General features: G+C 45.7%; 1 protein-coding gene across 1 annotated transcript in view; it reads left to right on the top strand.

The window, feature by feature from the left end:
- The first annotated feature begins 987 nt into the window (after positions 1-987).
- EXT1 (exostosin glycosyltransferase 1) overlaps positions 988-25,819 on the top strand; it is a 263,170-nt gene continuing 238,338 nt past the window's right edge. The window contains exon 1 of the mRNA XM_084864981.1: positions 988-2,691. Coding sequence (XP_084721107.1) covers positions 1,724-2,691 — 968 coding nt within the window. The 5' untranslated portion in view covers positions 988-1,723. The remainder of the gene's footprint in view (positions 2,692-25,819) is intronic.

Consider the following 25,819-nt stretch of genomic DNA (forward strand, 5'->3'; position numbering starts at 1 on the left):
TTGTGAGGAAAGGATGCGCAGGTAGATAAGAGGATTGAGAATAGGTGTCTTCTCTCAGCACACAGAGACAGAATAATGGGACCAGTCCCCTTGATTGTAATATTTCCTCTTTATTCCTGGGGTCTCTCCTTGGGGGAAGAAAAAAAAAAAAAAAAAAGGATGGGCGCGATGTCGGAAATAAGGGATCTGTTCAAATACTTGGTAGGAAATAAAAATATAGGGTCTCGGAGGGAGGGTCGAAGGTAGGGGCGGAAAGGGGGGGCGGAGAGAGACGTTCCGGACGCTGGTCTCTTTCTATGAAAACCTTTCTTTCCTCCCCCACCCCTCGGGCTCGCCCCAGTGCTCCATTTTCAAGCATCTTCTCCAGGAACCCGCACGCTCCCGGCTGCAGGCTCGGGGAGGCGCTCCCTCGCAGGGAGAGCTGAGGGCGCCGGGGCGGCCGAGGCAGCGCGGCCCGGGGAACGCCAGCCCGCGGCCCCGGCTCCGGGGCCACCGCCTCCTCTGGGCGGCGCTGTGGTCCCCGGAGGGCGGAGGCGCCACCCGGGACCGGGCCCAGACCAGGGCGACCGGAGGAGGGGCTTGCACGGGGCCTCCAGCCGGCTGCAGAGGAGGCACCTGAGGTCCCCCCGAAGCCCTGGAACGCGCTGCGCCTCCCTTTACGCCCCCCGCGCTCCCCGCGCCGAGCCGACCCCGCGCCGCCGGCCGGGGGTTATGAATGGGCGCAGCGGAAGCACCGCCCCCCCCGGACGTGACGCCCGGCCAATGGCAGCGCGGGCTGCGTGGATGGATGAGGTCAGCGCTGTCGTGTCGGGAATGGAATGTGTAAGTGTAACATTCAGAACCGGGTAACACTCGGCGACCGAACGCCGGCGGTTCGGCAGCGATCGCGCGCGCGGGGGGCCTGGCGAAGCGCCGCTCGGGGCCGGCACTGCCCGCGGGGAGCACGCGCCGCCGCCGCCGCCGCCGCCGCCGCCACCCAGCGCCGGCGCCGCCGCCTGCAGCCGGGCCGCGCGCGTCCGGGGGGCCGGCCCCGCGAGCGCAGGAGTCCACGCCGCCGCCGCCGGAGTGTCGGAGCCGCTGCAGAGAGGGAATCGAGAGCGATGCAGGGATTTGTGAGGTTACGGCGCCGCGGCTGCAGGATGCACTAAGCCGGCTGTGAAGCCGGGCTCCGGCTGACTTGTTGGAACCGGAGTGCTTGCTCCTCTTGCAACGGGAGCGCTGCGGGGGGAGAGTTGAAGTTGGCTTTCCCAGGGCTGGTTCTCCACGCCGCCGCCGCCGCCGAGAGGAACCCGAGAGACAAGGAAATCTCTACTCCGTCTTGCCATTGATCGGGCACCGGGAGCCTTTTTTTTTTTTTTTTTTTTTTTTTCTTTCTTCCTCTCTCCCCTCTTTTTCTTTTTCCTCCCCGTCTTGTTGCATGCCAGAAGATCACAGTCCGCGGCTCGCCCACCCCCGGGCGCGGAATCCTCAGCCCCGCTCCGCTCTCCCTCTCCCGTCCATTGTGCAACCCGACGATGAAAGACCGGAGGGGAGAAAGTTAGAGAAATCGCCCACATGCGCTGGATCAGTCCACGGCTTGGGGAAAGGCATCCAGAGAAGGTGGGAGCGGAGAGTTTGAAGTCTTTGCAGGCGGGAAGATGGCGGACTGGAGCTGAAAGTGTGGACTGGGAAACTTGGGCGATCCTCGTGTTTATTTACAATCCTCTCGACCCAGGCAGGACACATGCAGGCCAAAAAACGCTATTTCATCCTGCTCTCCGCTGGCTCTTGTCTCGCCCTTTTGTTTTACTTCGGAGGCTTGCAGCTTAGGGCGTCGAGGAGGAGCCGGAGGGAAGAGCACAGCAGCGGCGGTCGGAATGGCTTGCACCACCACCCGGGTCCGGATCGTTTCTGGCCGCGCTTCCCGGACGCTCTGCGCCCCTTCGTTCCTGGGGATCAATTGGAAAACGAGGACTCCGTCGCGCCCGTGTCTCCCCGGCAGAAGCGGGACGCCAACTCCAGCATCTACAAAGGCAAGAAGTGCCGCATGGAGTCCTGCTTCGACTTCGCCCTTTGCAAGAAAAACGGCTTCAAAGTGTACGTGTACCCGCAGCAAAAAGGGGAGAAAATCGCCGAAAGTTACCAAAACATTCTAGCGGCCATTGAGGGCTCCAGGTTCTACACCTCGGACCCCAGCCAGGCGTGCCTCTTTGTCCTGAGCCTGGACACGCTAGACAGAGACCAGTTGTCGCCCCAGTACGTGCACAACTTGAGATCCAAAGTGCAGAGCCTCCACTTGTGGAACAATGGTAGGAATCATTTAATTTTTAATTTATACTCCGGCACCTGGCCCGACTACACCGAGGACGTGGGGTTTGACATCGGCCAGGCGATGCTGGCCAAGGCCAGCATCAGTACTGAAAACTTCCGACCCAACTTTGATGTTTCTATTCCCCTCTTTTCTAAGGATCACCCCAGGACAGGAGGGGAGAGGGGGTTTTTGAAGTTTAACACTATCCCTCCTCTCAGGAAGTACATGCTGGTATTCAAGGGGAAGAGGTACCTGACAGGGATAGGGTCAGACACCAGGAATGCCTTATATCACGTGCATAACGGGGAGGATATCCTGCTCCTCACCACCTGCAAGCATGGCAAAGACTGGCAAAAGCACAAGGATTCTCGCTGTGACCGAGACAACACCGAGTATGAAAAGTAAGTGGCCGGGCCGTGGGGCCTCTTGTGAATCAGTCCTGGGCCCTGCCCACATGGTCCTGGTGTGAGGTTGGGGGCTGGGGCTGGGGCTGGGGCTGAGGAGCCCCCTCTGTCCTCTTCCTTCCTGGCACTGAGCCTGGCACCCTGGCACTGACAGCCTGGCTCGGGTGTGTGGCTAGGAGCTGGGGACCCAGACTGAGCTCCTGGAGCAAACAGAAAAGCCTGGAGCACTCACTCCCCTGGGCCAAGGAGGTGACAGGGTCTCTCCCTCCTGCTCAGAAAATCCTCAGGCCCATGTGTCTCCTCTGGAGGGTATGGGTTCGATCTGAGCTGGGAAACTGCTTCCCCAGTGGGTGCTGGGGGCAAAGGGGTGTCATTTGTGAGGGTCAAGACCCGGAGAGGCACGGAATCCACCCCACCGTCTAGAGACCTTTCCCCAAGATTGATGCTTTATTTGCTTTTCTCACAAGCAGGGGGAACTGCTCTCCCTGGGTTTTCCCAGCCTCCCATGGTCGTCTCTCCATGAGCTTTAAATATGTGTTAGCAGTGGAGGTGTTTTGATTTTTTGCTACTAAACTTTCTGTGCCGCCTCTTCCCTACCCTCCATGGCATTGACTTTTTTGAAGGGAGAGTGTACGTTGGTTAGGGCCTGTGATCTGTCTTCCTTCCTTCCCTTCCTTTCATTCATTCATTTATTCATATCTCTTTGTATGTACAGATACAGTTTCTTCCTAGGAGAAGCTGTTCTTTAAAATCTGGGTCTCAGCCCCACTGCTGTACACTCCCTGTTGCTAATTTATATTTCCCTCTCCAGTTTTGTCTTTATCCATTTGCATGCAAATGGAGACTGTTACTCTTTGAATGGGTTTGTGCTGCCTCTGTAGTGTGGCAAGTTTTGTCCAGTTGCTAAGTAACTGAGTTGCTTACTTTGTAGCCCTGCTCACTCTTCCTTTTCCTTCTGGGTGACAGAATTGGACACATTGGAAACGGGGTCAACACTAGTCTGGCAACAAATCTGCTTTTAACCTGAGCTTGGCGGGACAGTTTCTTAGTAGATAGATGGTGTTAGCGCCCCAGAACCCACTGGTATCTGGCCGTGAAAGAGTTAGCGAGCTCCTACAGTGCATTTCCACGTTACGCCAGTTAAAAACCAGAGCAGCCTTGTGCTACCCACGGAAGGAAGGGGAACCTCTCAGCTGAGCATAAGAGGAACTGGCAGAGGTTGGCAGATTTTTGCAGTTGATTCATGAAATGTAGAATAGGGGAAACGCTTTGTGAACCTGATTGGAACAGGAAGGGGTCTGGTGGGAACGAGGCCCCGGGATGAAAGGTTTGATTGTTGTCTGTGGACTTCCTCAGACACAGGGCCCCTGGAGGAGGGACTGGAAGGGAAATTAAAGTCCTCCTGTCCTGGATCCTAGACAGTGTAGGAGAAAGTATCCAACACTCAGACTCCCCAGCCCCCGGCACCCTTGCCTTTTTAAACGTAAGAAAAGCCTGAGGCTGGCGGCAGTTATGAATATACATTTTTACTCTTCTTGAGGGACAGTTGTGTGTGATAGTTGGATGCAGCTGAAATGGATTAAAATCTCGTCACAAAAGAAACAGACCGTGGTTAGTAATGAACTGCTTTGTTTATTCGACATTAACATTGACCTATTTCTGTGAGTGCTTGTAAGGGGGAAAAAAAAAAAAAAGCGCTGATAGCCTTTCAGGAATTTCTTTGTCTGGCTGACTGTGGAGTACTTACTAGTCAAGATGAAATCTAACTTTTCAGTGTCTTCTACAGCAAGTCTCCTGGAATGTTGTAGAAGGATTATGGGGGTCGTCCTTCCTCCAGCTGTCGCTGAGATCTCCACGATAGGAAATTTGAGTTATACATTTATTCTGGAAACACTGTCAATCCAATAAAACAACCCTCTTTTCTTTACCCCTTTACTCCCAAAAATAAAATATTAAATCTCTACAGTCTCTGATGAAGCTTCTTCTAGAGACTGGTAATAAAGGAAGGAGGGGTTAGTTTCCTAGAAACTGTAATTTCTGCTAATTGAATTTAATGTTTGACCTCTTTGTGATTGGGCCAGGAAATCTGACACCCACACCCTTGTGTTGGTTTATGATTAAAGACCACAAGGGGTCAGGACCTCAGTTTCCAGTCTCATCGGAAAAGTGACAGTTGGTTAGGACTGCAAGCCTGTTCTTTCTCCCGAGGAGGGATTTCTTGAGCAAGAGTCACTTCTGGACTTTGTTCCTGCTCTCTGCACACTTTCCAGGCCTAACCTTGTTGCTAGGACAGGGTGCTGCCGCAGAATGTTCATGTGCATTAGCCCGCTGGTCTCCATTGGAGCTTTAACTCCTTCCCCTCCTCGGGTTATCAGAACCCTTTATCTTTGAGAAATGAATGGTGCTTGCACACATGATTGCCAGTTAAATAAAAAGTTATTTTCTTTAGTGAAAGTTAGCCTTCCGTAATGATAAAGAGTTAGTGTGAAATGACCGAGGACTCGCATCTTACCTGCACTTTTGTGAACATCAGACGTTTATTTATGAAAAGTAGAGAGAGCGACATGGAATGGGAAAAAACACTTTTCTCTTGTAAGAGAGTAGTATGTTTGATCCGGTATTCCTGAGACACCTGAGGCTGAAGAAGGAGCCCACACTTCTGGGAAGCAATGCCATTGAGCTCTGGAGTAACAGGGACCGTTGTGCTGCTTACACCGATGTTTTCTGTTAGCCCTGCCTATGTGAAATGCAGAGCCCCTCGGATCCAATACTGATTTCTCCCAGGCTTCAGGGAAGGAGGTGATGGTGAAGTTAGGTCTGTAGAAGTCACCTGCTTTTGGCTTCTCATACTGACTCATCCCGTGACTTTTGATGCTTTGCCTGGAACATTAGTTTATCCCTTTGGGGAATGGGTTTCAGATGGAGCATTCATTGGGCCGTGGCGTGTGTAAAAACAGGATCAATTTCCATCTCCTTTTCTTTTTTATTAGCAAGTGCCTGTGAAAAGGCTTCAATTAAATTTGCTGCCACAAGCAACCACATCTAAATTTGCTTTGGACTTTTGGGGTCTGATAATTAGATTGAAAGTTTATGGTTGAGTTAGGCTACTAGAATATATACAAGTGTACCAACTAAAACAAGAGTTATCTTTTTAGTGAAAGTTTGCCTTATGTAATGATAAAGACTTAGTGTTAAACGGTTGAGGACATTCATCTTAGCTGCACTTTTGTGAAAATCAGACGTTTATTATGAAAAGTATAGAGAGCGACATGGAATGAAGAAAGACACTCTTCTCTTGTACGAGATTAGTCTTTTTGATCCAGAATTCCAGGATTGTATTAAAACATCCATTTTTTTTTATGACACCCATAAGCAATGGTCACCAGTTACACATATTAACAGCTGTAGGTGACACCAGCTAAAATAGGTGGCTGCAGTGATTACATGGTTGATAATGAGGCTTGAGAGAAATTCCTCCTACTTTACATTCTTTGAGCTTCTTATGCATCCTTACAGATTCACTGTCGTTTTGCATGAATTTCATAGTTCAAATCCCTTCAAAGGGTATTATTGTGACACTTCAAATTCGGCTTTCTGAAATAGAAGAAAAAGAAGAAAATGTGAGGTGGCTTCTGTCTTTGACCCTCGTAGGAAGACAGCAGTGAATATTTTAAGCGGCTGTTGTGGGAAGGATTCCATGCAGGCCTTTTTGACACCTTTTCCTGTGTTCCTTGAAGCCGTGCCTTCTGGTCCTGGCATTTTTAAGGGTCTTGAAGCTAAGGGACCACTCAGCTCCAACATCCTCATCTTCCAGACTTAGAAATGGAGGAATAGGAGGCCCTTAACCTGTTAACCGGGGAGTTCCCTTTTTAATGACGCAACCTGTAATGGGCACATCTTTCACTAGGACGTGTCAGTATGTCACGCCTGGAGGCGTGACATATAATAAAATAATAAAATTTCATATTATTTTTTATTTATTTATACTTAATGAAAACAAATGAAATATATATATATATTCGTTTATTTATATATATAAAGCACAAAGGAAAATACAAAATTACAAAAAAAAAATAGAAAAGAATACCGACAAAAAAAAATGGACACGTCAAATTAAAAAATTATAAATTTTACAAACAATGATAAAGATTACAAAAAATAGCCGAAACCGGTTTGGCTCAGTGGATAGAGCGTCGGCCTTTGGACCTAAAGGTCCCAGGTTCGATTCCCGTCAAGGGCATGTACCTTGGTTGCTGGCACATACCCAGTGGGGGGTGTGCAAGAGGCAGCTGATCGATGTTTCTCTCTCATCTCATCAATATTTCTAACTCTCTATCCCTTTCCTTTCCTTCCTCTCTGTAAAAAATCAATAAAATATTAAAAAAAAGAAAGATTACAAAAAATATATACCGTCCCTCTCGGGGCGCAACATATATTTCAAGGACATATTCATATGTCCTACCCGTTCCCGATATTGTTTACGTTTGACGTATTTATAGGTCCCGCTCGGTTAACAGGTTAAGGATTTGCTGCAGGTTGGAAATCGGGTTGGTGGTAGGGTAGCCCTAGCAGGAAAGCCTCCTGACTTCCCTCTTGACCTTCAGTCTCCCATTGTCAGTTACAGGTGCTTGGGAGCTCTTTAGCCGGGAGACCTTTATTGATGTGTTTCCTTTGGGATTTCCCTTGGAATCCTTTGGGAAGCTGATGAAGATTTTGGACAAACTTTGCAAAAAAAAAAAAAAAAGGCACGTACACGCACAATTTATCATAAAGTTTTAGGAGCTGACACACAGCCTCTCCCTGAAGGTTATTCTCAGACACAGGAACCCTTGCTCCAGGGCTTACATTCTGCCTTTCATTGCTAACTAATAACTAAGGTGTTCGTGCCTGGAGCTGATTAGTACAAACAGGAGATTTTTTTGGACCTTTCCATTTGGCCCGAAGGGATTTGGGGAAGAGGCTGTGCAATAACTGAACGGTACATTGAATTCAGGCGCACTTGCAGCACCAGACGAGTAGTCATTTTAAATGATTATCTGCTTATTCCTCATTGTCTCAGGCTGTATTAGCAGACACCTGGAGCAAGTGCAGGGGCCAGCAGGGAACCTTAGGCATTCGTTTTCCTCCTCCAAACATGAAAGGTGGAGATTGTACTTCTGGGTTTTAAATGTAAGATGCTAGCAGCCTTTCCCCCGACAGGTGTATGAAAGCACAAAAGTATTTCTAAAATAAACCACGTAAGCACAGTTTAAAAATACAGACAGTGCCTGCCCTCTGCAACATCATGAAGTTGAGAAGCATGAGGTCTAGTTCTCTCTGCTCCACCCTTTCTCACCTTCTCTGAACATGCTTTTTTTTTTTTCCTCTTGAGAGCACCTGACAGCCTCCTTTCCAGGGAACCTGTAAGTAAAGGTTGGGGTGTTGAGGGCTACTTCTAGGGACGATTGCATCCTATTGACTTTTGTCCAACAAATGAAGGTTCAGAGCGGAGTCTGTGACTTCAGCTAGGAGCCTGTAGGACTTTGTTACACAGAGAATGGCTTGCGACTGAGACTTGGGCAAGGCCCTGCCTCTGGGAAGGAAGCCACCTGCAGCCCCTTTGATGGTGACAGCAGCCTAGGATGGGACAGACTTGGCCAAAGGGGAGCAGTAACACCCTCAAGGAGTGATTGTTCTCCATGTCAGAAGGTCAGCAGATGTGCCTCCCCAGAGCACAGTGCTAGAAACACTTGTCAGTGATGACATTGAGAACCCTAATGTCACTCAGGGGCTGGGCCTGGCCGCTGTGCTCACAAGCTCTTGCAAGGTGTGTCAGGCCATTTTACAGGTGTGTAGACTGAGTCCACTGGTGAGGTGCTTTGGCTAAAGCTGTCTAGCCTGCAGGTGGATCAGGTTTTCTGGCTCCCAGTTCTCCAGTGTTCACAGACCGGCTGTGACCTCATAATGTTCACCTTTTTAAGAATGGACCGGGTCGCCCTGACCGGTGTGGCTTAGTTGGCTCAGGGTCATCCTGTGCTCTGAAAGGTCTTGGCGTTGATTTCTAGCTGGGGCACATGCCCAGGTTTCAATCCCTCGTTGCAGTACCTGTGGGAGGCAGGCAGTCAATTGATGTTTCTCTCTCATATCCATGTTTCTCTCTCTCTCCCTCTAAAAAAAAAAAAAAAAAAAAAAAAAAGTACTTAAAGAAAATGGACCAGATTAACAGGTCAGGCTAAGCGGTCATTGGATTCTGCTATCTAATGTTCCAGATTCGAAGCTTATGTTTCCAAGAGCTTAATGACGAAGTGTTTTTATGTAAAAATTCCTCCACTGTGACCAGGTTTCTTTAATAAACCCAATCCCTCACCCACCCACCCACCAAAAAAAAAAACCAAAAACACACACACACAAAAACTGGAAGATTTGGCCAGTGCCTATGATTTGATTGATCTTTAATTTTTTTAAAAAAATATATTTTATTGATTTTGTACAGAGAGGAAGGGAGAGAGACAGAGAGTTAGAAACATCGATGAGAGAGAGTCATCGATCAGCTGCCTCTTGCACACCCCCTACCGGGGATATGCCCGCAACCACGGTACATGCCCTTGACTGGAATCGAACCTGGGACCTTTCAGTCCCCAAGCCGACGCTCTATCCATTGAGCCAAACCGGTCCCGGCTGATTGATCTTTATTTAAAGCTTATTTGAGTCTTTCAACAACAGTATCAAGTAGGTTAAACCCCCATTTTACAGATTAGAATTCGGCCCCGAGTGGATGAAGTAACGAGCCCCAAGGCCCATCTAGTGTGGAAATGGTAGTGCTCTCACCAGGATCTTGGATTCCGAAGACCACTCTCTTCCCTCTACCAAATGCTTCCACCTTAGAGAATCAAACAACATTTCTGCCTATTCACATGCTATTAGTGAGTTAAGTGGGATTCAGGTGTTTGTGTATCAAGTCTTTTTCCATTGCTTTTCTTTGTAAACATGTTTCCAAAGGGGGCGGAATTGGCGTAGGGATGTGATGAATAAAGATGGCACCCAGCACTGACCTAACAGCATGGAACTTCTTGAACTGTTTCACTCAACTCTTTGAACCTCTTGAACCTATTTACCACTTGGTCTGCTTTTCATTGTTTCCTGGAGCTCCTAAGAGAAGGGTGAGGAAGTGACCCGTGTGTGACCCTGCCCTCGCTGATAGCACCTTGCAGGGCCTGCTCCGTGGCTGTCAGAGGTGGGATGGGGACAGGGGCCACTGTTTTCCAGGTGGTCAGTGTGATCCAACCCACATGGGGGGACCGCTGGAAAATTCTGATCCTTACACAATGGGCCAGGGTTCGAGAACACTCCCAGGTCCTCTGGCTCCCTAAAAAAACCCAGCGCTTTAACAAAATGATAAATATTTTGCACAGCCTTTGCAAGAAATTGGGAAAATGAGAGCCCCCCTCTTATTACACTGGGAGTAGTAGGCCTGCTATAATACACACAGACAGCTCTGCGACTAGATCCTTCTCTCTCTGCATAGCCAAGCACCTTGTATCAACATGTTAATTATTACTTAATTAAAAATAAGTAAATGATGAATTCAACACATTTTCCTTAAGTGCTTTGTTGGTGCCAGACACACCGGTGTTGGACTCAACACTGCCGTGAACAAAACAAACTCCAGACCCAGCTCCTTCCTTGCAGGTACTGTCTGTTGGTTTGATAAACTTGAAGTCAGACTTTAAATGAATGTTTGCATGTTGTCTTTTCTTCACATTTTCTAAGAGCATTTGCCGCATCTACTGAATAGGTAAATCCTATTTTAAAAATGAGAGTTTTAATTGTTACATGATTTTCCCCCCTAATTCATAGTCCTACAGTATAGTTTATTTACATTTACATTTTCTTAGGGATTTAACTTGTTCCCTATCCTTTTTTAATGGTTTATTTTAAATGCATCTGTGATGCATTTCACTCTACTGAGCATTTGTTTTACTCTGGACTACGGTCTCTCCTAGAAAACAACACAGAACTTCCTTTCCGACACCTCCAGCCCGATCTTTGTGGAGGAAAAGGTGTTTTTGAGGTGAGGCTCAGCATCCATTTCTGAAGTCATCGTCATTAAACGGCTGCTTAGATCAACATTTGCAGGTGTTAATTGGTCCTGCAGGGGGTCTTTGAAGCTCCCACCTCTTCTGCTTCCCTTTGAAGTTTTGTTTTCGCTGGAGCCAGAAATCTCCCTGCTTTCTTCCTGAGCTGGGTCCTCAGCCTGCCTTCTGCGGGCAGAATCCAGCCTTCCCTGCACATCCATGTCGGAAGCTGCAGGCTTCACCTGGGCAGAGCCATTCTTTTAGCTCAGCGGGCCAGTTCATCAGGCCCTGGTTCTGTTTCCTCTCTGAGTGTTGCCTCTGTGGTCCATTGCAGGTGAATTGGGGCCTGGCTTTCCCTCTGAGTATCCAGGAAAGGAAGGTCTGGGATTCCCAGTGTACAGGAGACATTGATTGCGGGTGGTTGGAAAACTGAGACAGGAAAAGCGAGCCCACAGTGTTTGCTTAGTGATAGGCAGGACTTTCTTGGCATCATAATTACTGTGAGCAGCAGGGAAACTGGCGGGACACCCTTCCTCCTTTTGTGGAGACTGTCATCTTCCGGGAAGCCCTTCAGAAAGGGCCTGTGTGCCACCCTGCGCCTGGGAAGTGACTGACCCACACAGGCGGCTGGGCCAGGCGCCTCCCCTCCCAGCCTCAGGGGGCACCCCTTGATCCAACACCCAGTTGGATCGGAACACCTCACAGGGTCGCTGAGAGGTTATAATGAGGTGAGGTGTGCGAATGAATATACCTTGTCAATGCTGTGTGTTCACGGGGTGTTGCTATCATTAAAAACCACCTTCCTGTCGTTTTCTGATCGACCACAGAGATTCGCTTAGTTTCATAACCTGGTTGTTCTTAACCGAGCCACAGACATGACTCTCTCTCCCTTGATACTTAATCCCCAGGAAATGGTGGTGGGCACCGTGGAGGCCTGGCCGTTGTTTGTGTGGGAAAGCCCTGCGTGGGGCCTTCACGCTGGGGCTTGCAGGTGGCATGGCCCAGGTGGGAGCAGGTGAGAGTGGGCTCTGGGTACTAACTTACTCCCTGTCCTCCAGGTTCCTTGGCCGACAGCTTTAAAACTGCAGGTGATCCTTTCCACAGGTGACCTTTCCTCCTTCACCAATTGAGGGTGGCGTTGGGTGGGGCATACCTGTTCTACATGGTGCTCGGCTCCTCGGTGGCCCCTCAGAGTTGCACAGGAGCAGTCAGTAGCTCAGGCCGCCTTAGGTCACAGGATTTAGTGTGAGGTATGAGGTGACATGCACAGACACTGACCTGGAGCTGTTGCACTCCGTTCTCAGGAGCCAGCACGATATATAGGACTGATGCCTGGCTTCCCATCGGGGCCTTCCCATAGCCCTTGGCTGGCACCTCTGTTCCTGTGCGTGTCTTCCGGCTCCTGGCTAGTCTTTCCTGAGCCGCCTGGTCCCGGCCTGGGAGGAAACCAGCCTGATTGCTTGGCTGGTGACCATTACTCCGTTGGGGCGAGTCATTCCTTTTAGGTGTGGTGTGACCTCTCCAGTTAAAAGAGCACCCTATCACCTTGCTATTTAAAATATATATATATATATATATATATATATATATATATATATATATATTTCATTGATTTCAGAGAGGAAAGGAGAGAGAGAGAGAGATGATGAGAATCATTGATCGGCTGCCTCTTGCATGTCCCCCACTGGGGATCGAGCCCGCAGCCTGGGCACAGGACCTTGACTGGAATCAAACCTGGGACCCTTCAGCAGTCCGCAGGTCGATGCTCTATCCACCAAGCCAAACCAAGCTGGGACTTACCTTGCTATTTTTGATTGAGTTGGTGACCATCTTCTTGCAAAGAAGAGCCTGAAGTTGCTTCCTGGAACAGGGGCCTGTGGTTAGGGGAAGTTGGCTGTGGCGGGCACTGTTGAAGCCATATCCTGTTGGCATTGACATATTTGAGCCCAGTTGATGATGCTGATAATAGCAATAGCAACTAATATTTTCTTGAGCGTGCCCTGGGTGTTGCATCCTGGGCAGTATCTTCTTTAATCGTTATGTCCACCCAGCAGGAAGATCCTCATTTTTAGATTCAGAACGGAGGCAGAGTGACTGACTTGCCTGGGCAAGGCACTGAGGCCACCTGACTCCCACACCTGCGTTCTCCACCACGGCCCCTGCGCCGCCGGCACTGATGTCATCAAGGCCACATGCTCGCACACGGTGCTGTGATTGATTTATGGCGCATCACTTGGGTTTCTCACCTAGAATTTATTTAATCTTACTTTAGCGAGACACTTCTAACCAGTTTGGTAATCTGGTTTCGCAGCCCACAGTAGACGAGAGAGGCAGTAAATTTAAGGAGAGAGGGATTCTCGCAGACAGATCTGCAAGGAAGGGACAGCTGGCAACCCAAGCGCGAGGAAGCAGGCCAGGAAATTATAAATGTGACGGCCAGGAGTAAAGAAGCGCTGCAACTTAAGCACAGCTGGCCCGGTGCCCGGGACTGTGTCCTCCAGCCTCCGCAGGAGCGTGCCTGTAAATCCCACCCTGTGCCCCACGCCTGTCACCGGCCCGGGCTTCGGTAAATATTTGATGAACTACACCACAGCCCGTGCTGACCTGGAGTCATCACATGTGTACACGGTCCTTTGTTTAAGAAAGCAGAGAAATAAGTAATGCATCCTGGAACTCTTCCTATCTCCACAGTTAAAAGTATTCGGTTGGGCATTGACCTATGAACCAGGAGGTCATGGTTCCATTCCTGGTCAGGGCACATGCCCTGTTATCGGGCTCCATCCTCAGTTCGGGGTGTGAAGGAGGCAGCCAATCAATGATTCTCTCTTATCATTGATGTTTCTCTCTCTCTCTCTCTCTCTCTCTCTCTCTCTCTCTCTCTCCTTTCCTCTCTGAAATCAATAACAGAATATATTAAAAAATAAAATAAGAAGCATTTTGGTGCTCCCAAGAATAAGCTCTCTATTTAAAAATGTGTTTGCCAGGCTTAGCAAGTTCCAGGGACATGGGATCTCTAGGAGTTAGCCTCCGAGTCCTGGTGTTTGTCCCTAACTCGGATGTCTGGAGTTTTATGGCACACATCAGCACTTGTTATGGGAAATAAAAAGCTTCCTGGCATTGTGGTGCGGTCCTGTGTGGGTAGCTCTTCTAGATTGACTGGTGTCCAGAATGACCTGGGCTGTGGCTTGCAGGCCGAGAAGATGCCCTAGGCCCGGCTGGAGATTGGAGACTGGAGGAGGGAGGTTGCGTAGAGATGGCCCTGGCAGGTATGTTGGGGCACATGCCAGTACTCTGCTTTCTGCACATTCCCAGGGTGCCCAGCATGGGAGCTGCTGGGTGGAAGCTTAGAGTGCAATGCACTCTTCCTACCTACGTCCCCGCACCCTGACAGGTTGGTGGACATCATGCACAGCACTGCTGATAAAAAATGGGATGTGCCGCCTTCCTACTTGAACTTCCTGTGAGGCTTCTCATAGTCCATGCCCATTATATCAAGGTGGGGTATGTATTTCTGCCTCCCTCTCCATCCCAGCCTGTGGCTGAGCCATATTCCTCCCCTTTTCTGTCCCCTCCAACTCCCCCCACACCCTCCTGTCTCTCTTGGAAAGCTGCCCCCACCTCCATGTTACTTCTTCCAGAGCCACTTCCAGGGCCTCAGATGCTGTCAGATCGTCCTGGTACATGCTCCCAGCGAACGTTTAATACTTGCCACAGCTGTGGCTTTACACTCATGTAACTACTTGCTTTTCTCTCCCCTCAGTGGATTGCATAGGCCCCGAGAGGAGGATTCCTGTTGGCTTTTCATTAATTTACTCAGCAAAGGCTTATTGAGCACCTGCTGTGTGTGGGTACTAGGGATTCAACAGGGAGCAAAACAGATACCGGTCCCTGCCCTCAGGATGCTCACTGTCTTCTGGCTGGGTAATGCCTTGCCAATTATGGCTCCTATTCGAAGGTGCTAGATGCTGGGAAGAAAAGCAGCCATTGGAAAGAGGATATGGCCCCGGGTCCAGGCTAGGGAACCGCTGGGATGCACCTGGACCGCTCTGCCTGACCCATCAGACTCTAGGGAGGACATGCCAGGTGTTCAGAGAGCTTACCAGGCGGTTTGGATGCATGAGCGTGGGGGTGAGGGTTTTGCATTTATTTAACTATGGAGGGAAGGAAGCCTCTTTGTGAAAGGGGCATTAAAAACCCACTCACTGTTGTATCTTCACAGCCCAGCACCATGGGAGGCCACCCAGGTTTTGTTGGATAAATGAAACAAATTACATTGATTTAACCAATGAAAACATTACCGCTGTGGGCAGTGTAACCAAGGCTGATTTCTGAAGATGTCACTGTGGTTTATGGTACAGGCCTCTCTGTGTCCACCAAGTTTGTTGAGAGTTTCTTTGTCTTCAAATGGGATGTTTCTTTCAATAAACTAACTCCCTCTCCCCCAAGGTTGTTTCTTTTCGTTTTTTTATTGTTGTTTTGGGTATGAGTATCAGTGATGTCAAATTAAAATGAACTGAGGGGGTTTATTGCATAACACAAATCTAAATTTATTGCTACAGGATAAAGCATTATGGTCTTTCTATCATTTAATTTTAACAGTCTGTAGATATTGGGGCTTTTTGGTTCCTTCTTAATTGCAGTGTTTCTCCCAAATGGTCTGTTGAATATAACTTTTGGCTTACTTTTCTTTTTTTTGCTCAGGTTACATCTAAACTCTGTTAACTGATATTGAAGCATTGCCCCAGAGTATATAGTAACATCGTGCTTAATTGAGCTGTCAGGCTTCTAATGAATTCATATTGAGATTTACCATTTAATTAAAAAGCAAAGGGGAAGAGAAAGCAGAGGGAAGGTGTACCATTGTTTCTGCCACTGGCTTCCATTTCCTGCGTTTAAACATCTCTTGCCTTGTTTGTTAGCTTGTGGAAGAGGCTGGGTTATTACATGGGAGTACTGAAGGTGTACAGATAAAATGGAGGCCGCCCTGCATCACAATTAGCTGGCTTTTCAGTGGGCCTTCAGAATGGATTCGGATTCGGTGGCAATCATATGACACTTGATTAAGTATGAATTATGTTTTATGTTTGTACAAAGCTTGGTAAGGTCATCTCTCCAAATGCTTTCTAGGTCTGTGTATCTGAACCAATCAGAAAATCTAATCAGAGGGGATCTAATACTGAAATGCTTTTTGCTTCACTGAGAGGCAGAGAATAAATTTTTCTTGAAAACACCATTTCTTACACGCTCCTTTAAAATTCTCACTGCATTAAAAAAGCCACCTCTGAGCAGCACCTTTTATGATAACTGCATTTGTAAGTAGGCAAGTGTAATGTTGCAAACCAGTAAGTCTGGGTCAGGCAGTCTTTTATTGTTGATTCAGAGAGAGGTAATGTATGATACTTTCTGCATTTAGATTGTAGAGTTATATTATATGTGTTTTTTTTTTTTAAATGAACAGTATTTTATATTAGGATAAAATTTAAGTACGTGAATGATTAGTATAATGAAACGACAGAGTAGTATTTTTTCCTGTACTCATTTTAGACCTAGTCATGTCTGAGTAACCCAAGTCGGATAGAAGAGGGCAAAAAAGATTAATGACCAAAATAAATCCTTTTTTATTGATGTAATTAACATATAACATTGTAGTAGTTTTAGATGTACAACGTGATGTTTTAGCATTTGTAGATACCGCCAAATGATGATCACAATAAATTCAGTTAACATACATTCCTTATATAGTTACAATTTTATTTTCTTGTGATGAGAATTTTAAAGACCTGCTCACTTAGCAGCTTTCGGATACATAGTATTGTTAATCTGTATAGCCATGCTTGACTTAATGACTGGAATCGCTCTGAAAAATGTGTCACCAGGTGATCTCATCATTGTGCAAACGGTAGGGTGCACTAGCACAGACCTAGATGCTGCAGCCCGCTGCACACCTAGGCTGCACGGGAGAGCCTCCTGCTCCCAGGCTGCAAACCTCCATAGCATGCCACCGTACAGAACAGCCCGAGAGGAAATCACACACAGGAGAAAATGATGCAATTAAGAGACAAGGTAAATAAGAGATGTTACGAGGCTGCTTGGCTTTTTTTGTGAGTAGTAGAAAGCATACACTCTAAAATGATGATATAAAATATAGTATAGTGAATACACAAACCAGTAACAGTAACTTATTTTTGTTATTAAGTATTATGCACTGTGCTATTTGTGTGCTACACTTTTATACTACGGGCGGCGAAGTAGGTTTGTTTGCAACAGCATCACCACAAACGTGAGGAATACATTGTGCTACGATGTGACAATAGCTACGATATTGCTAGGTGATAGGAATTTTTCAGCTCCATTTTTATCTTACTGGAACGCTGTCATGTATGTGGTCTGGCATTGATTGGAAACTTGTTATGCAGGGCATGTCTGTAGTCACTATGCTGCATATTACGTCGGAGGGCTTATTGGAACTGGAAGTTTGTGCCTTTGGTCTTCTCTCACCCATTTTGCCCATCCTTCTCTCCCCTGCTTCTGGCAATCACGAATCTGTTTTTTTGTATCTATGATTTCATTTTTTTGAGATTCCACATATGTGAGATCATACAGTATTTGTCTTTCTCTGACTTATGTCATTTAGTGTAATTCCCTCAAGATTCATGTGTACTATGGCAAATGATAGGATTTCCTTCTTTGTTAAGGCTGAATAATATTCCATTGTACGTGTATGTGTGTGCGTGTGTGTGTGTGTGTGTGTGTGTGTAATAAGTTTAACATCAAGGAGGGCATGCACTCATATGTATATAATTTTCTTCATTCATTCATTCATTCATTCATTCATTCATTCATTGGTGAATACTTAGGTTGTTTCCATGTCTTGGCTATTGTGGATAATGCTGTCAAAATAAATCTTAAGCGTCTATAAAAATAACCTGCAAGATAAGCAGCCTTAAATTCGAAGTATGGAGGAGATTTTCTAGGGTGTGTTGGTGACTGCTTGAGCCTCTTTAGAACTCAGTTTTCCTCATCTGATTTTGCTGTGCAGAGACCCATGAGCTTATCGCTAACTGGGACGGCCGGGTGTGTACATGCAGAGTATGTCTGTATGTCTGTCCTATGCTTGTCCAAGGAGAGGAGCATGGTATTCATGCTGTCATGGTGTCAGATAGTTTTGTCTGGAGAGAAAAGTAATAAGATCATGGAAGTGACCTTAATGATCTTGTGTAACCCTTGCCTCATATAGATAAGGAAATAGAGATCTAGGGAAGTTGGGCAATCTGCCCAAAGTCCTGTAGCCCTTGTGATAGCGCGGGGGATAGAACATCTCTTGACTTTCAACTACGTATCGCTTGGAGGTTAGGCACATGGGCAACTTCTCTGCTTTCATTTCTTCCCTTGTTAAATGGGGATAATAACAGTTCCTACTTCATAGCGTTGTTATTGTGGGGACAAAATGAGTAATGTTACATGTAATGTGCTTAGAACAGTGCTCGGTACATAGGAAGCACTCAATAAATAACCATTGTTACTGTCATTAATCTGTCCCATTCTATCATGTTAGACTCGTATAATTTCAGACTTACCACTGAGTGTGTTGTCATTGTATTCATTTCATTTCTTTCATCTGACCTGTCTGTTTACAGCTGATTATAATTGTCATGTGCAATATGATATAGTAGCTTGCCAGTCATATAGAAGTTCAAGGTGGTTTGGCAGGTGCCCAGAATTCCAACCACCTGTTGTAACTGCTGCCAAAATGAAATAGAGTTTCCTTTCCCATATGTTGTTCAACCAAGGGTCCACATCATTAATAAGACTTTTTGTCTTCAAAAAAGAAGAAGAATCTTTCTCCTTTTAGAGAAAATATTATGTTTCCCACCAGTTCTGTAAAGCTTGGATCCTTTTGTTCCTGCCTCTTGAAAATGTACTAAAAAAGTGGATGTGCCAGTGGGATCCCCTGAAATGATGTTCTGAGATAAACCTGGACAAGATAGGAAGATAAAACTATTTTTTTCTTCTCTGGCAATTCAAGTAGCCAAACTGTGTGATCCCATCCCATGGGGCACATGGCAAATCAGGAAGCAATAACAGTGAATACCTTTCTCCTTTTGACAGTTTCCACGGCCATTAACAATTGATGCCTCTTCCTTTAGGATGGCCTTCTCCGTGGCAGCGGGGCCAGACCCCTGCACCGTTTCTGCTTGTTAAGTTGCAGCAGTGTGTGCCATCCTTGATGCTAAACTTAGGTCAGCAGCCGGGGAGGAGATTTTAGCCTGCGTTTTGAAGATCTGGGAGGATTTCAGACACATTCTAACTTACATCCTCATTCTTTCTCTCAGGAGCCGCAGCGGCAGTTACAAGCATACACATTGTCAGAAGCTTTTCTAGAATGCCATTTCTGCCACCAAATCCAGATATGGTCTGATTCCTCCTGGATGCCACACAGCGGCAGGCCTCGCTATGCTTGGGATATGCCACAGGTCACATATCCGTTGGAACTCCACCATATTCACACACACACACACACACACACACAAGGACATTAATGCAGGTTCATATTCTTGTTGTAAATCAGAGGTTTACCCAATAGTAGCTTTGGAAAAAGGGCATCTGGTGAATGTTTCACTAAGTGTAATAAACTGAAGTTTTCCTGCCCTCCTTTCAACTTTGTTAATCCTTGGCTCCAGACAAGAAGGAGGTGTATATTTTATATGCAATAGTGACTATATGCCTGCATTTGCATGTGGACTTATAGAGTCAAAGTCCAAATACGTTTTTCTGGGAACATTAGTGGGTTAGTGTTGGATATTATCTTCTACCAAGATTTAAGATGCTATTTTTAAAAGTACTACTTTTTTTTTTCCTCTCTCTTTTCATTTTGGTACCTTGTCCCGAAGTGTCCCCTGGTCTCTTCTTGAAATAAAAATAGCACTTTTCTTCCAGGAAACTGACTTGTACTTTAACATCGCAGTGAGATAAAAATAGCGTATTGTATTTCAAATTAACTAATGTAGTTAGATGAGGTGAATTAATTGGAATTTTTGGACATGTTCCTGAAAGTCTAAAATATGCTCTTTTGGAATTCCCAGCTCCGGTGGTGGCTGGGAGCTGTCTCGGTTTGCTACTACTGGGGACATGGTATAAGACCTGTTATGTGAAGCCTGTCATTTGAGGTCCCCTCGGGGGTATGAAAATGGCCTAGTGATTTTTTCAGAAAGAGGAGCATAAATCAGCAGGCTGTTCAGTCGCCCTTCAGCCCAGCACATTCCTCGGTTATCACCAGCCTCATCAGCCAAAGCCTTGATTAAACATTTCTCTGTCCACACCGTGCAGGCAAGATGGCAATCTCAGGGTGTGCTTCCAACACCTGTAGGAGGAGGACTCAGAAGTTTTCCTCCCCCTCCATTGTCTCAGCCTGTCTGGTTTCAGGGGCTGAGCATGCAGGCGGTGAAGGTCCTCCTCATTATGGCCTGTCAGTCAGGGCCTGAGGAAGTTCTGGAATTTAGACTGGGGGCGGTTTTAACCTTAGATCATTCTACTTTGCACTGTAATTATTTAGTTTTTTATCTCTCTAGTTTTATACACCTTCCGGGATAAAGCTGCTGGTTCATTCTCTGGATGCCAGAGTTCATTCCCCTCCCCCCACCCCTGTAGTGTGCTTGATAGGTGCTTGGTTAAATGTTACTAGAGCTGATTAGCCCATGTTTTCTTTAATCTAGAAATCCTAGAATCAAAACAGATGGAGGCATATTCTTGAATTTCTCCCTCTCTCTCTCTCTCTCTCTCTCTCTCTCTCTCTCTCTCTCTCTCTCTCTCTCTCTACTTTTCTTTATGTGTAGTTTTTCTCAAATATAGATCAAGGGAGCCAGACAGAAATACTGGGAGCAAAGTATAATACAGCACCTCTTTCCTGTGGAAAAGTGCACCTAGTATGTTCTTTCTCTCTACCATTTGCCTCCAAGTATATTTCAAACACAAAGTTATTTGGATGTTTTACACATTCCATTCTACTTGGACACAAATCAATAAGTCTTATTTCAGGATTTGTGTATTTGCTTCTAATTGGTTTCTCAGGCATTAGCACAGTGAGCCCATAGTAGATCCTTAAGAAATATTTGTGAAGTGAGTGTCATTGGTCACAGTGGCCTGTTAGTGCAGAAGGAAAGACTTTTGGAATTGAATTATTAGAATTCTTTAATTTTGTTTGGATTAAACAGTCCGAAGGGCATGTTGAATAGGAAAAAATAAGGCAATGAAAAATTAAGTTTAGAAGAAACAACCTCCTTCCCCCCAGTACACCTTGAGGTTCAGCATAGCAGGAGTAAAGGTAGTCTTGTAGCTTTGAAATAACTTGTACCTTTGATTGTCACTTTGGCTACTGATAGGTTCTCAGTCATCATTCTGCAATCTCCCTAGAAGCCTGCTTTATGGAACTTGAACTCCATTGCATTGTCTCAGATGGGCCTCTGCTCCTGGCCACATAGAGTTTCTATTGCTTCGAATCTGGCTCCCTTCTGGGGTGCAGGCCGAATGAATGATGCCACTGAGGAGGCTGCGGTGGGGCTCTCCCGGCTTCTCCACTGTAGAAGAACCCTCTCAGTTCACTCCTTTGCCTCTTCAACTGCCCCCTTCGAGGTGGGACCTCCTGTGTCCCTGGGACCAGAACCTCAGTCCTCACTGCCTGCTGAGGAATGGGGCACCAGCATGCCATGCTCAGCCAGCCGCCTGGGGAACAGTCAGCTTTCCTGGACTCTAATCTCATGCACATGGGATGCGATTCTGTGGCCTCATCCACCAGGGACATGGAATCCCACAGCTGATGTCAGCTTTCACAGATCATCCTAGGCCACTTGTTTTTTTTGCAGGCCTTTGGTTGGCACTCACTTCTCTTCACAGCAGCACCTGGCACCTCCCACTCCCATTGCCAAGGATGGATTTTTACACACCCTTTTTCTCGGTACTCGCTAGTGGTTACCAAGGGACCATCAGGGGCACTTCTTTATGGCTGCTCTGAAACATCTCCCTCCAGCCTGAGTCACCCCATCCTACTCCCTGCTTCTTCCCTGTCGTTACTCTTTTTTTCAGTAACCCTCTCTTCCTCCTCTGAAGGCTTGTGCTTGCACGGGTGCGCATGCGCATATACCCACATGCACGTGTACACACTCACCTCTTCCTGTCTCCTGACTCTCCCTTATCCCACATCAGGCCCTCCAACTGCCATTCAAGTCAAGATGCTCGAGCTCATAAGGGTTCTCATCTCAGAAGCTTGGTTTTACATTTAAACTGTTAAGATAGAGCCACTGCCTAGGGCGACAGCATAAACCACAATCTGGTGAATGTTATGAAAGAAAAAAAAAATTACTTTTTAAAAATCCAGATTGCAGATTGCAGAAGTTAACACTTGAGCCTTGTTTAAAGTTCAAACGTTGCAGGAAGTGAAAGTTACCTCTCATGCGTCACCCTTTTACCATCTTTAGCAGTTCAATGTATATTTCTTTTTTTCTTTGGAGGGGGGGGCACATATCTTATTTATTTTCTTGCAAATAGGACACACACACACACACACACAAACACACAAACACACATACACATATCCTCTTAAAATTTCTTTTTTTTAATCACTTGATTATATACCAAGTTTTACTCCATGTCAGTACATAAATATCTCTCCCTCATTTTAGCAATTACAAGCTTGTGAAAATAATCATTTGGTTAGATTATAACTGAGTATAAAATGTGACATTTGATTCCAATCGCAGTCTGTCTGTATATTCACCCCTGATTCTTGGTCTGAGAACAAGGAGTGCCTTAATTTTTTTTTTTTTCTTTTTTAACAAAATGAGTTGTTTTTTGGTGGGTATAACTACTTTAAGTGCTTGATATTCTCAGTTGCCTATCCCTATTTAAAAATCTTATCTTAAAGTTAAACAAGACTTAAGATTTTAATTGATTTTTAAATATAAAATAAATATATTGTTTATTTTTTTCCATTTAGCTCAAACACCAAAGTCCATTAACCAGAAAGACTACTCTGAGACTCAGAATTGCAAAGAATGGAAGTTGGGGCACGACCCCTTAAGAAAGTGTGATTTGGAAAAGATCTCTGGATAGTCTTGGTGGAAAATTGGTTGCCAGATACAATGCCATTTCACATTACTTCACACAGCTCTTTCAAAATGTTTATTTTCTGTCTTGCCACTAGTGAGTACAAATTGTAACTAGCTAGATGATATCAAAGTCTAGGACTAGGCTGGAGACTGGGTTTTACTATGATTTGATCAAAAGCAAACAAGAAAGCAAAAGCAAAGTGGGGGGGGAGTAAAAGAAGGGTACTGTGTTTTTCTCACTGTGGGACTGAATTACTGCGTGCTGGATTTTCACTTTCTGATTAGTATAGACAGTTGAACAGATATGATTTATTTCTTTAGGATCTGGAAAAATATGCCCACCTTTAGGTTGACTGTTCTTTTCTCTGTCTCCCCCACACTTTTTTGTTTTGTTTGTTTGAAGAGCATGGGTATATGAATCAGATAGTAGCTCTTGATAGGTTCTGAAAGGAGGTTGTAGAATCCATAGATTAGACTGTGACATGTCCCTCTATGGCATGGCGAGTGTTTGCAGGTTATGTCTGAGCCATGCAAGAAGTCGCTCTGCGTTTTTCACATATGCCAGAAGTGAACCTGGTTCATTCCATCTCAACATTTAAAAAAATATATATATATTTTTTTTTTATTGATTTTTTGCAGAGAGGAAGAGAGAGGGATAGAGGGTTAGAAATATCGATGAGAGAGAAACATCCACCAGCTGCCTCTTGCATACCCCTTACTTGGGGATGTGCCCACAACCAAGGTACATGCCCTTGACCGGAATCGAACCCAGGACCTTTCAGTTCGTAGGCCAATGCTCTATCCACTGAGCCAAACCAGTTTTGGCTCCATCTCAACTTTACCGAAATGGTTCAGCGTGGACTGGCCTGATTTCATAAAGGAGAGCTAATACAGGGTCTGGCTTCACCCAGGTACCAAGGAAACATGCTTTTGTTTTTCTCACCTCTAGGCTTTATATTTCCATGAACACTGGCCTTAAAACGAGTCTGTGAATGACCTTGTTTAGGTATCTCTCGCTCATTTCAGCTCCTAAGTAATACTCCTGGCAATGCTTCCTTTCTCAGCTCAACTGGAGGCAAAAGGGGCTATTCCACAGTTGGTGCTGGATACATTTACTTTCTACCTGCTGGCTTCAAACGGTATTAATTTTTATGTGCTCCTTGTGCTGTGTGTTTAATTAAAAGCAGTTCTACTCGCAGAGGTACTTGCAGCTTTTTTCCCCCTCTCTCCCTGAAATGAATAAAACAAATAGGCATCTGGTATTTGTTTTGTATAACACAATTTCCATAAAATGCACAGTAATAAAACATAATTATCTGTAAAGGCTTGTTTTATAAGCCTGAGAATGGGCTTGTTTCTACCAGGTTTTTAACATTCAACTCCTCCGATAAAGAATCCCTTTGTCCATTAATACAGAACAACAGTCACAACAAAAGCTTTCCGATTTTGTGCATGAATCCAGCTCATCTTTTATTAAACAAAAGCTTTATTTTCTGTTATTGTGTACGTGATAAAGGTTTATCATCACATTTCTTCCAGGGAAACACATTAGGTTGATGGAAAATATTTATTTCCTGTTCTGTATTCTGTTCAATCGGCATAAGTTTACTTGTGATATTTCCCCATAATTAAAGAGACAGTTTTATTGTCAGTTGCTGAATTTTTTTTAGGCCACAGTCTAATCTATGGATTCTAAAACCTTTTAAGAAAGTAGATGTCACCAAAACTGGTTTGGCTCAGTGGATAGAGCATCGGCCTGCGGACTGAAAGGTCCTGGGTTCGATTCCGGTCAAGGGCAGGTACCTTGGTTGCAGGCACATCCCCAGTGGGGGGTTTGCAAGAGGCAGCTGGTGGATGTTTCCCTCTCATCAACGTTTCTAACTCTCAATTCCTCTCTGTGTAAAATCAATAAAATATATTTAAAAAAAAAAAGAAAAAGTAGATGTCAAACTTTTATGTCAGTTTTCATATAGTGCATATAGGCCTTATATCCCTTGGTTCAAGAACCCTATCCCTGCCTGAAGGTTATTATGACAACTGCACTTTTTATCTGAGGCTAAGTTTTTAGCTTTAGGATATGAATAGTTGATGAAAGAATGGTGCTCAGAGGTTTGTAGCCTTGGGTTTCATTTCAAGGGTAGGCTCCTTTCTAAGAATAGAGGTGTACTCTCGTCTAAGGAAAACAATCTATAGAGTGTGGGAAGTATAAACATTATTAATTTCAGAGGCGGATTTGCTGTCAGATTGGATGGCAGTGCCTGCCTCCCTGGGGGGCTCCTGTCCCCAAGGCTGTTTTTATTGTTTCTCTCCAGCGCTCCGCACGAGCCTTGAAGGGATGAATTCAGCCGCTGAGGTTGTGTGTCCGTGGCTGCAGGAATCAGAGAAGCAGTAACGAAATCATGCAGCGCCGTATTTCAGGATGACAGTTTTATGTGGTTGTGTGATGTTGCAGAGTCTTGTATGTGATATCGACCCTTTTCTTTTGAATCAAAGCCCACGGTTTTACTGGAGAAGGGAGGTTTCGGAAATAATTTCACTCCATCCTACAATCGAGCTCCTAAACAGTTATTCCATTGTGTCTCCCATTAAGCTAATTGCTCACAGGACGTACAAAGTACCTATATTGAATACTTATATCCAGCGTGAGTAGGGATTCCTAATTTTAATTTTCTAACGCCTTTTTAACTTCATCTTTGTGCGTTGTAATGGACCTGAAACATTTCTATTAGGATGAATGCAAGCTGAATTACAGAGACCCAGAAACTTGATTTCCCCCCTTTATATTGCCATCTATTGGAGAATGAATAGCTTAAAATAAGAGCATCCGTTCCTCACCCAAAGGCAGGCTGAATATTTCCATTCTAGACTGGCAGTCGCTCTGCATGCTTCCTTGAAATACCACTTTTTGAACATACTTGGCAACTTGAAGAGCCCAATTAAAAAGCTCTGGAGAAAGAGGAAGTCTGTGGC

This window comes from Pipistrellus hanaki (genome assembly GCF_964339955.1).
Source record: "Pipistrellus hanaki genome assembly, chromosome: 17".
Lineage (NCBI taxonomy): Eukaryota > Metazoa > Chordata > Mammalia > Chiroptera > Vespertilionidae > Pipistrellus > Pipistrellus hanaki.